Consider the following 13077-nt stretch of genomic DNA (forward strand, 5'->3'; position numbering starts at 1 on the left):
CACCAACTTTCCAATACAAATAATGGTTCTTATAATAACAAAGGAACTTGATTGTACCAGAAATCAAAACAAACAAAATAAATTTCTGCATCTGATCATTACATTCTTTGTATAATAGTCTTCAGGGTTTTTTTTTTTGTGTGTGTGTGTTTTTTTTGGGGGGGGGAACCTCAACCTATAAATGCATTATTGATAAAAATAAAAAATAGAAAAATATTCATTGTAAGTAATAACTAAGTTAATGTGGCCAAACTAAAAGAAGGCTCAGAAAGTAATGCAGAAGAAAGAAAGTGTTCAAAGTACTTTCCAGTGCTGTGCTGGTAACCACCGCGGACACAGAGAAATAAACCTCTCTGCCCTCACGGCAAACACGACATAGCAAATGTCTGCACAGACAGAATCTCATGCAAGATTCTGCGAGCGTCTGTCTATACAACTTAACCATGTAAGATTACTAGATAACTATTTGATAATAGGCTTCATATACTTTTGGGGGATTAATGAACTAGAAAGTGATAGCAATAGTAAAAAGGGTAGAAATCTATTTGGGGATCACTCCCCTTCCACCTCCTTCCCACACAAAGGGAAGTTGCTGGCAAATGAAAAAAGCTTTTATGGGTATCATAGTGCATCACAGAGAGACATTAGTATCCCACTGCAGCGAAGCTGTGTGGTACAACTTGGATCCTTTATTCCAAAAAATCTAGCAATTAAAGACAAGGTATGTAGTACTTTCTATACTGGTTACTGCAGTACTTCATTCCACATGAAAACTGTGAAAATGTTTATTTTTGTTACTATTTATATGACTTTTGCTTCTATGATATAAACCTTCACTGGTCTTTGGCCTTTTCTTTTTTAGGGGGGCATGGTCTCTTAGGAGGACCTCGCTTCACAGATATGGGCGTGTGCATAATTTTGAATTGAGTGACCACAATGTACCCCCTCCAATGGGTAAAGGCTGCGGCCCTTTCGGCATTCAGATGAGCTGTTTTCTAATAAATGCTTACCTGTACTTTAATATTGCAACTCCCCCCATCTATCCATTTATCCATCCATCCAATCCATATACCCTCTCTCTCTCACAACGGCCTTTCCTTTATCTCGTTGTCTCCTGAGATTCAGTACCGAAGGTATTTTTATTTAATGAAAATTAGGTATATTTGTCTAGATAAGCAGTCTTCAAACTGGGGCATGCATAACCCTGGCAGGAGTGTGGTGTAAAATTCCCCAAGGGGTAGACAGGCACAGATGGTTTTAAGGGAATCAATTTCTAGTTCCTCAAGTTTTATATGCTCTCTTCTCTGAAACAGATTTGCCTGAGAACTCTCCTATGAGTTCTCCTTTCTTACATCCCTTTTTGCATGCTCTTCTTCCACTAAATAAAATACAGGCATAGTTCTTTCCTATCCAGAATCTTACTATAGTACTTTATCTCAGGGTATAAAAATCTCTTGAAATACAAATAAAGGGACAATTCAAAATACTGATTATGAGGCTGAAAAGTGAATGTCAAGGTATCAAGTCATTCGGCAGGGCAGGTGGTTTCCAATTCATTGCTTTCAATAAAATGGAAGGAGGATCTAATCATGATGCCAATTGATAGATCATTAAAAATAAATTTCAACGATAGATTGTTAAAATGATCATTTAATGATAGACCATGAAAATAACTCTTAGTAATAGATTACTAAATAAATTTTGTCACATCATTTGGAAAAAATTCAAAGATTTGAGTGACATTGTTAAAACAAAATTCTTTCCTTTCCCTTCTATTTTCTTATGTGAGTAACTTTCCTCAGAGCTTCTACCTATTAAAAAAAAACCAAAACGATGAACCATTGACAAATCCTGTCTCATTCAGCAACAAATAATGTTCATTCATAAATACTTGAGCAAAGTGGGGGAGGAGGAAGCCCTATCCATTTCATTAAAGATGTATTTCCAATAAATGTTTGTTTCTATGTTTAATAATGTCTATTAAAATTTATAATTTTAATAAGTGTGTATTAATAATTTTTGTAATGATAAGTCAGTAAAGATCAGTTTTTAGAAAAACGGAGTCTTACGGTCATAGGAAATTTTAACAGTTAAATTAACATACCTATGTTTAATTTTCCATATATTTTTATTGCTGGAAAGTATAATAGGGTAATCAATTTTGAAAAGTTAAAATAAAATTGTGTAGGTAGGGGTAGAATAAAAATATAAATTTAAGATGAAAAAGGAATACAAAATTTTCAACTGTTAAGAGCTTTTTAATGTATTTTTAAAAAAACAAAATGGTGACTATCGATTCACTTTGATATTTAAATTCCATTGGATATATGTAAAATTTTATACACTATGCAAGCAATTATAACCTTTGCAACTATATAAACCTGTGATGTAAACTTTCAGATGCTACATTAAAAATATGTGAGAAGGTACATGGTTTTAAACATTATTTTAGGGGATACAGGAGCAAACAGTCCTGTGACCAATGATGTGGAGTAGGGAAGAAAACTATGGCCTGTGCCTGGTTTTGTATATAAAGTTTTACTGGAACACAGCAATACTCATTTGTTTGTATAATTGTCTATGGCTGCTTTTGTGCTATAACAGAATTAAGTAGTTGTGTCTGAGACCTTATGGTCTACGAAGCCTAAAATATTTACTATCTCGTCCTTTACCGAAAAAGTTTACCCATGCCTGGTCTGAAGGGTGACAGTTGCTGAAATCATTTAATTAGACTTGACTATAGGATATATTCACTGTCAAGTTTTAAGGCAAACGATGATTTATACTTCATAAATAATGCTTTTAAAGGACTTATCAAATGGACTTTATCTTCCTGACGTTTAAAACTTTACCCAAGTGAACATTTTATTTTTTAATATATGGCAAATCATATGTACTCAAAGCAAAAGATGATTTAGGAATCAGAGCAGTATTTATCCTTGTGGTGGATAATTCCTTCTTAGATTTCTGCTTATACGTGGGGGACTGATGAATAAATCAATTTTGAGCTTAACATTATTTTAGTTCATCCTGATAGTTCATTCGCGAATGGTAGCCACTTAGCCCTCTACTGAGCTAACCCTTTGAAACACTGGTTTTAAAGACAAAAAAAGTTGACCTACACATAGGGAACACCTTGTATTTTAAAATAATAAGTCAGCTCATTCATGTGCTTTATTTAAAAACTTAAACATTTTAACAAACTTATATGCCAGGGAAATTTAACAAAATCAAAAGCTGAACATCCACATTGGTACATACCCCTACAACTAGGCAATTAAGTTTTTTATTCTGGAAGTTACTGAAGAGCATCTTTAAAAACAAGAAATGTTAATATGTTCATATCAGTAACATTCTCAGTGAAGCCACATCTGAAATCCTCACCCATAAGAATGAAAAATTCTAAACGAGAGATATCACCTGACTCAAAAAGCACAGAAGCAATTAAATATTCGAAATCATCTGCTACCAATGCTCATTTCATCCCAAAGGCTCTTCCTGGTCTCCTCCCTTTTCCTTTTCTCCCCCTTGAACAAATTTAACCTCCAATGGCAATTTATTGGGCTGTGGGACCATAGGAAAATGAATACAAACATCTTAACACTGCCATTGGCTGGGCAATATATTTCAACTTCGAAACTGCTTTGCAATTGCACATTAATCCCCTCAGACTGAACAGAGGGTCCAGGAAGAAAGGATTGATCTCCTTTAATGATGAAACCTTGGCACTACAGTTTTATTTTTCACAACACAGTGCTGCTAAGAACCCCACTGTTATTATGAAAATTTCCCTAGCAAAGGAGCTCCATCACATTACCGGTGCACCAATTCATCATAACGTGCCTCGCTCCTGCTCATCAACAAGTCTGAGTGATGAAAAGATCCAATATTATCCCGACAGTACTTCATGCGCATTCTCAATCACACATTATTACAGCATCCATATTAATTTTCAGTGACACGCGTCCTAGGCCTGTTCAAATTAGGCAAACCAACGAGGGGGAGTTGATGAAATACCAGCATAGCCACAGCTCATTGCATTCCAATTTGCATGCAAATGGTTTATCAGGAAAATTCCATTCCCAGCAACCAGCAAGTGAAAAACAACTGTAATCTACACTTCAGGGCCACCATACAGACCTTAATGAATCGCAAAGAGAGAAAGAAGTGACAGACCTATGAGAGGATCGATTTCCACTGGCAGCTGGTATGGCTGGTCTTGTACTGCACCTTGATGAGCTGGAATTCACAAAAGATTAAAAAAAAAAGCATTATTTTTCTTATACTAAACTACATAAAAATGTTTAAGTCAAGTCTTCCATAGAATTGTTTCCAACCTCCAAATCTCTCATATACTTTTGTGAAATTTAAAGAAAAAAAAATCCAGGTGCTTTTACGGCTAGCTTATGAAACATTTATTTTAGATTAGTGCTGTTCTGAACATGTGCCATCGGCAGTGGCTCCAGTCCTGGGCCATAAGCTCTAGCAGATGCTTGACTGGCAACCTCTGATGCTGCAACAAAACAAAATTAAGTGGTAAAGCGCGCTGAAAACAAAATGTGACAACCATCTGCTGACTGTAGCAAATACTGTTTTTTTGTTACTTCTTAAAAAGGCAGTTTTGAATGCTGCAGCACAAAGGATCCACAAAAACGTCAATTTATGATGGAGAAAGGGAAAGCTCTAAGTCAGGGAACATTTAATGTTTCATCCATCACTTAAAACCAATCAATTGAAAGTTTGAATAAAAATAAAGAAAGCGATCCGCAGATAAATGTTTTAGTTAAATGCATTTGGCTGAAATATTTTCCTCAAGATTGGATTGAGGTTTTTAAGAAAAGTTTTATTAATATTTAATATTTCCATGGTTTCAATTTCAAAATACTCTGAGAAGCAAATGAAAAACAAAAATCAATCCATACTAAGAATAGTTTGTTCAACAGTTCTAAAGGTTCCTGCATACTTATTTTGTTATTGAAAAGAGATTTTGAGGGCTGTTTCCCTGTGAAAGGTAGAAGGACTTAAGGTAAAGAGGAAGTGTGCTGGGGAGCCGGAGCTGCTGCGGGCTGCTATGCAGACTTAGGCGAGCATAAACCCAAAAAGGAAGGGTTTTGGAGTAGATGATCTTTTCAGCTTTGTAATTCTAATAGTTAAATTCTGGGCCCTTTTCCAAATTATTTTCCCCGAATGACTCAGCCATTCACTCTGGTCAGTATCTGCCTTTTATAGACTCATCAGCATTTAAACTACTGCTTAGCTGGTATCAGAACTCTGCTTAATACCGTCATATTTTAGGAAATCTTTCTGTCTCTCCTTGAGGGGCTTAAAAGAAAAATGGGGTACGTTCCAATAAGTTCATTAGATTATTTTTAAAACTTATTATGTTATCATTTCCCCTGTTAGCAAATACCAACTTTTCAAGGTGGTTTCAAAGATCATTAATACTGATAAAATACCTAAGTACAATATTAGCACTAAAAATTATAGTTGAGTATGTATAAGAAATTAAAGTAGCTGAAGAAAGGAAGCTGTATAACTCAGTCTTTTTTACTGAAGGCATTGTCTGCTGATCACTGGCTCTGCCAGGAAGAAATCAGGGGACACATACAGGGAATGTTCAGGGAGAATGCACCATAGCTTCTGGTTAACCCAAAAGTGCCATTTACTTTCAGTAATACCACTGCTAATCAATTAATACCTTGACAATTCTTCTCTACTTTTCTTAGAATCTGGGATCATAGAGACATGAAAGACACAGTGTCACTGAAACGTAGGAGGGTAACTATCTCTGGTCATGCCTCAAATTCCAGTGCTGCCACTGACTGCCCGTGTGACCTTGGGCAAGTAATGTAGCCTCTGCATTTCAGTTTCCTGATCAGTAAAACGGGTTAGTTAGACTGAACAATATGAAATTAATAATACCTGACATTTTGACCTATAAAGAGGCGATTTCATATGGTTCAACCTAAATATACAACTTACATCCTAAGACTGTTGAGGGGATTCAGTGAGTTAATACATGTAAAGTGATTAAAACAGTATCTAGAACCTAGAAAATGCTCTATAAATGTTAGCTGCTATTCTTTTATTCTGTAAGCAGGTTCTGTAAGGTCCTATGGAGGAGAAGGAAAAATAAAGATAACTTTTTTTTTTTTTTTAAATCAGGACTCAGACACTGCTGAAAGAAATGATAGGAGCTAGCTGTCTAATGCACAAACTATGGAAATCATAGTTTCTCAGAAAAGAACCAGAGTCTAAATTTTTAAAAAAGTAGTATAACATGAATTTGACATTCATTGGAGAAAAACTGTTGGGGGATTTCTGACATTTTTGTTCATGACATTTGTTTGAAATCAAGGCATATCAATGCAAGGGAAAGGTAGAACAAGATAGGATGAAAGACCAGATTTATATAAACACACTTGAAATGAGACACAGATTTAATAAAATGGATGCTTAATATTTTTAGGTGTAGGTATAAGCTCAGAATTGGAGATCACATTGTAGAAGGGTTAACTACCTGTGTATTCCCGTATGTATTTATCTGGTGAGGAGTTGCTGTGTCATACTGTAAAGCCAGGGGTGGAAACAAAACACAAGGTACACGTGGAGTCTGAATGGGTGTCTCTGGATCATAGGGGCCCCCAAATGTGGGGCGACTATCCATAGGATGGAAGCTGAGGCAGAACAAAGGAGGTTTATTGAATACACTGCAGGGGAGCATTGGGCAGGGGAGCAGAGGAGAGGCTGTCTGCAAGGAGGTAGTGGGTGGGGGCTGCTTTTAAAGGGAGAAAGGGAGCACGTATGCGGATGTAGGGAATATTCCCTTCTTTGGGAACTGTGCCTCACTGTAAGTAGCCCCTTGGTTAGGGCCTATGGGTATTTTGAGGTGGGGCACCTGGAGGGCCTGTCTGTATTCCATCACCCAAGTCGGCTTGCCTAAAAGCAGCCTGGACATCTCCCCTGGCAGATGAGCAATGACAAATCTTAGACATTCGGGCAGAGGATTCATCCTCAGTAGTACAGACACAAAGGTGGCTCACTGGGGAGAACAAGAGGCAAAGAACTGGTAAAACATATGCAGTCCTCCAAGCTTTTTTTTTTTTTTTTTAATTTTATTTATTTATTTGACAGAGAGAGACAGCAAGAGAGGGAACACAAGCAGGGGGAGTGGGAGAGGGAGAAGCAGGTTTCTGGCTGAGCAGGGAGCCTGATGTGGGGCTTGATCCCAGGACGCTGGGATCATGACCTGAGCCAAAGGCAGATGCTTAACGACTGAGCCACAAGCTTTTATCTCACAGAACGGTGGGCTTGGGCTGGGAACAGCTGGGTGCACTGTAAGTGGTACTCCAGCAAGAGATGCTGCCCCTAAAGCACTTCACATATCTAGAGAAAAATTGGAAGTAGGGAAAAGAACACGTGACCACCAAGTACTAAGGGAAGCAAGCTTTCCAGTCAGGGAAATGGGCTGGCTCACGAGGGGACTGCCAGGAGCCTGGCATCAGTACTTTTGGAGTATCAGCTGGAGACCTAGTAAGTAGCCCTTTCGTGGAGTCAGCTCAGTTCCTGCTGAGCTGGCTCTCTGCTAGGCTGAACGGAAGACAGTGGCAGAGAGTAGCCCGGGCTTTCCAGCAACTGAAAAGGTTTGTTTCTCCTTAAATATGCTGCCACTCTGTTTAAACTGAAGAAGTTCTCAGAGCTGCCACAGCCACCCAGGATAGGCATCATTTGTGCTGGCCCTGATGGCGCACACTACTGGTGCTTTTGCCGAGCTCTAAGAGTAAACGCACACTGACTAGGTCGATCCTCTAGTGTATTTGATAGCATACATCACCAGCATGTTTTTCCTCTAACGAGTAGTATTAGAGAATCCAAAAATCACATTTGTTAACTGATAATCTTTAGTCCCAAAATATGTCATCCGCATGCACATTTTCCACTGTAAGTTCACTTGAAGAAAAAGGAATACAAGGACCTAATAACAGAGATTGAATATACCTGCCTCGATTTCTACTTTCTCTACTTTTTCTGAAATCTATTCTCTAATCAAATATTGGCATTCATTTCCTTTCTACTACAAGAAAATGGCCATATTTAATAAATTCTGATACCAACCACAGATTCTTCATGATGGATACCTTACTGAGCAAAGTCAGTGCACCAAGTTTTTGCTTGAATGTCAATTCAATTCTATTCCATTCTAAGTGCTTTTGCATTTAATTTGACATGAGGTCCTACTCAAGAATTTATATTTTTGCAACCAGTTCAGGTATTATAATGAGCAGTACTTTATGTACACTTTACAGATTTAATGACAAGTTATCAGACTACTAAAATCTATCTTTTAAAATTTCCTACCTAAAACAATGGCTTGGAAAAAAGCCTATAATCTTCAGGACTTTAAAAGATTTTCCTTCTTAAAAACAGAATTTCTAACTAGTGGCCAAAAAGAACAGTGCTAGATCCAGATCCTAACATTCCTGTTCTAATGAGAGGCAATAAATCATAGAGGGTGATCATAAAATTTGAGTCAGAAAACTTGGGTTCAAACCTGGCCCTGCCACTGACTGGCCATATGTGATACTGAACAAGGCAAGTTCCCTGGGGCTCAGTATCTTCATTGGTAAAACATGGGGCTGGATTAGATGAACTCTCTGGTTTCTTCAAACTTTGGTTTATGATTCTAATGGTTATTTCAGTATCGTGCTGTTAGTTACCCTAACTATTCAACATTTAATGGAAAAATAGAATGTACTTATGGGTTTGTAGTATTTGGGCTGTGAAATTTAAGTGTTTTTTTTTTCTATTGTCCATGACAAATACTATGATGTCATACACAAAAAGGCACATAAGTAGACGATGAAAAGTGTTGAGTACATGAGTAAGTGGAAAAAAGGAGACCATCTGATAAATAAATATATACTATTTATGGACACAATTTAGAAAATCATTATATTAAGTTAGAGAAATGATATTTATCTAAAAGGAATAAAGACAAACCACCAGATGCCAAAGAATAGTTTATGTTTTAACATTTGTATTCTATGCCTCAGAGGGGACTTCTTTAAGCCTTTCAGACTATTAAATATTTTGATTCAGACTAATGCTTGAAAATTGAAAAGCTTCAATGTTGAGATATCATATATTTAAAGTGGATATTACAGTATCTTTCTACAGTGTTCAGCAGTTACTATGCATCACCATGATATTTCTTTACTTACCAGGAAGGTTGTGCCACTTGTTCACTGCAAATAGTCTGTTAGCAGTGACTGTGATCACGGCAGGAGTCGCCAAACCAGGCTGGGTGTTAGCTGCCACGTGAGTGACAGGGGAGTTGGAGGGAAACTTTAGGACCATGATAACATCCTGCTGGGCTTGGTCTGTGAACATCAATGGACTCTGCAGGAGGAGATACTGTTGAGTGGGCATGACAAGACCCAAATATACAAGAAGGAAAAGACAAAGAAAGACAAGAAAGAGGGTGCAGGAAAAGAAGAGGAAAGACCATGTTAACACAAGTTGCAACTGAGAGTGGGGTGAGCAGAAAGGTTTATAGAAACAGCAGTTAGGATTGGCTTGTAATTTTCGTGTATGTCATTAGTTGAATGTTTTGGTGATCGAAGTAGAATAACATTAACAGAAACATTTTAAAAATCATTAAAAATCATTTTAAACATTTTAAAAAGATTTTATTAGCTCCTTTCCCCACCCCACTCCCATGAAGAACTAAAGAAATGATTTGATTTAGATTCTAACTAGGCAAAGTATTAGAGATTGCGTTAAACCATTCTAATTGCTAGTATGTGTCAGATTAAAAAAAAGAGGCTAGGCAATGGGTACAAAAGCAAGGCAAGGCAACTTCCAAAGATCATCAAAAGTTGTGTTGAGTTAGCATGAAGATTTTGACAACTAAATAGAGAGATAATTAAAACAAACATATTTATAAGCAATAGTTACACAGCATGTATGTATTATTACAGTCGAGAAATAACTTACGAACGTAATATACAAACTTAATTATAAAGGTGTTTCAAAGCAATGCATAATTAAATGTACTTGTAAAAACAATATATTTATATAGTGTACCAAGTCATAAACACTGCCCTATTATAATGCAAATGTTGTTCTTTTCTGCTACAGCTAAGGATAAAAAGAAATACCTAGATGCCCCTCCTCTCTCGGTAAAAACAAAAACAAAAACAAAAACTAAAGCCTAAGACTTTTGATTCCTCCTTTAAAAAGCAGCAATTGAAAATGTTAAACAAAAAACACTGTCTGCTCTAATAACTAGCAACAAAATAAATCTTGAAGACTACTAAGGATTTAGAACATTCCTACAACTCATATGTCATAATCCAAGACATCTATAACACCACTGTGATGTACCAGCTTTATTTATATGTGGTGCCAGTACGCTATCACACAGTAATTGCACTGTGCATTTCCAGCAATCCTCTTCTACCATGTCTATTTTCTAATAGCTGATTAGTATCATTCACAATTGAAACACTTTGATGAAGTGCTTCTGGCTGCTTTCCTACTGCCATATTTCAAAATACCAGGTATATGTAAATGTGTAGGCACATATATTTAACACATATTTATTCAGAACTGCTAATAAAAAATTAAATACATTTGCATTTTTATTATCAGTCCTTTAAAAAAGTTATTAAGAGTACTTAGAAAAACATATTGCACTAAGAATTCCTATTTGCACTCTTTGCATAAAGGTGTAAATAAAGGCAACTAATAAGCTACCCAGACACCCTTCTGAGCAAGTGGCTAAAAGCCAATCAATATTATGAGTTAATCCTCCCTGGATGCTCATTCAATTAAAGGTGTCAGTAATGCCTCATCTGATGTGGCCTCAATTAAATCCAACTATCTGATGGTGTGAAAACACAGGGGGATACAGCAACAGCAGCAAAACCAGACAAATAGGCAGCCTTCGTGTGCCTGCTAATTACTACACCTGGTGTATATTATGGCTCATGCACTTAACGCAGCACGAGGTGGCTTTAATCTCTGCTATATCCGTGTGTGTGTGTGTGTGTGTGTGTGTGTGTGTGTGGTGGGGTGGGGTGCACTGATGGTTGATGGGGGGGACTCATCTGAATGGTAGTAAAAACAATAAACATTTGGGCCTTTGATTTTTAAAACCTCTGTATCAATTAGCAATTTTTATTATACAAAGAACCTTTTATACAGTTTTCAAGGAACTCTGTGGAACTGGGCAAAAATGAGAAACAATGAGCAACAACAAACACAACACCCTACAGGATAGTTTTGAAGAAGTCCTGGGAAAAGGAAATGAACATCGTTTCAGAGTACCAAGCCTTATTTTTCAATTATGAGGTTAAAAAAATAATATTTACTAAGGTCAATTTATAAACTCTGAGTAAGAGTATAACATACATCATAAAGTGTCACTGAAAGGAAGTTGATACTTATTTTTGAGCTTAACAGCTCGTACTGTAAATACGATTAGACTGAAATTGAATAATTCCAATGTTTATGCCCTTAAAAAAACACAGAAGAATCTCTAATGTGTAGGAAGAATGTCTTGTTTACATAGTGACTCTAGTGGGCCAACTCTTAGCCACATGGCAAGGACAAGCTACTTCCACAGAAAGCCGTAGACATCATATCCAGAACTGTCCACCGCATTTTTATAACAAGCTGTCCCCTCAGCCTGTTTCTACATACTCCATCTTGACTAGTGCTCCCAGTGCAGGCAAGCAGTGGGAAACTCTTGGGAGTTCCATCATATCCTTTTGGCTGACAAGTATGGAATAGGGAGCACTAGACCTAAGAGAAAGCACAGCGCAGCATACTGGGCTAGTCTACAGTGACAGCAACAGCTGTAGATGAGGAGGATACCAGGTAAAGCAGGGATAAGAGAAGCAAACCATCCTCTAATCCTAGGTGCCTCAGGGAACCCCATTTGAGGTAGAAGGGGAAACCGCTACCCTAATTTCATTCGGTTGTCCCAGATTAAATGTACACTTGTTGACAACTCTGGTTTCTCTCCAACACACCTTTCTTTCCCACCCACATATGTGTGACATGAAAACACAGCTTGCACAAGTCTGGAAAGGAGTTCAGGGATTCAATGCAGAGGATAAAGATAATGGGAAAGACTGTTATCCCATCCTCATATAAGCATGTGCCTTCCTATCCTAGAAAGCTGAACTGCCTCAATGGATTCTTTTGCCATGAAGACAGGCTTGACAGGAGAAGCTCCCTCCTTGCCCCAGTGACCAAGTCTGACCAGGTAAAAGTCAGTGGTGCAGTGGAGGTGAGTGTCCATGAGCCACCATCATAATAGCCTGAGTCTCACTGACAAGCTACTACTAAAACTATTTCCAAACCACAAACATAAATCATTCTTACTATTTTTATAGGATTATCTTGCACTGTTTTTGTTAAATGTTTGCTTTTTACGTAATCTTCTGCTCAGTAAAGTTACCCTTTATGTTCACTTAAATCTGATCTCACCTGTTTAAAAATGTTTAGTGGAAAACATGATGCAAATAATTTTTAAAATGCTGTATTTTACTGTGATGGCCAATTCATGTAACTAGAGCAAGAAGGGAAAAAAGGTTTGGAAGCAGAAAGAAGTTGACAAAGAGGGTGAAAGGGAAAAAGACACAAAGATGACAGCGAGATGGAAAGGGAAAGAAAAAAAGAAACATAGCCAGAGGTGAAAGGGCCACATCTCTATATCTTGCTCTCTTTGCTCCTGTCCCTTTGCCATATTGGTCAAAATTCTACCATCTCCAACTCCTGATTCTGGGCTGGCCTCTAACTTGCTTTGACCAATAAAATGTGGTGTAAATGAGGTTATATGTTCAAAAGTCTTGCAAAAGTGTTCTCTTGGAACACTGTTCCTACTGTGAGAGTAGCCTGAGCTAACTTCCTTGATGATGAAAGACCACATGGAAAGAGGTCTGGCCACCTCAGCCCACCCCACAGCAGTATGTGAGGGCGCCAAGGGGAGAAGAAAAGAAGAAGTGCCTGTCTAACCCTCAAAATCACAAGCAATATAAATCACTGTAGTAAGCTTTGGGTGGTATG

General features: G+C 37.5%; 1 protein-coding gene across 5 annotated transcripts in view; it reads right to left on the minus strand.

Annotated features, from left to right (window-relative positions):
• Positions 1-13077, minus strand: part of LRBA (LPS responsive beige-like anchor protein) — a 791618-nt gene that overhangs the window by 37260 nt on the left and 741281 nt on the right. For 3 of the 5 annotated variants that reach the window (XM_044384357.3, XM_026499457.4, XM_044384356.3), the window contains exons 50-51: positions 9222-9414; positions 4177-4239 (exon numbers count right to left, since the gene is read on the minus strand). In XM_044384357.3, the coding sequence (XP_044240292.2) occupies positions 4177-4239; positions 9222-9414 (256 nt within the window). The remainder of the gene's footprint in view (positions 1-4176; positions 4240-9221; positions 9415-13077) is intronic. The other 2 variants (XM_026499458.4, XM_048212377.2) reach the window with 1 other exon arrangement.

This window comes from Ursus arctos, unplaced genomic scaffold, assembly GCF_023065955.2.
Source record: "Ursus arctos isolate Adak ecotype North America unplaced genomic scaffold, UrsArc2.0 scaffold_11, whole genome shotgun sequence".
Taxonomy (NCBI): domain Eukaryota; kingdom Metazoa; phylum Chordata; class Mammalia; order Carnivora; family Ursidae; genus Ursus; species Ursus arctos.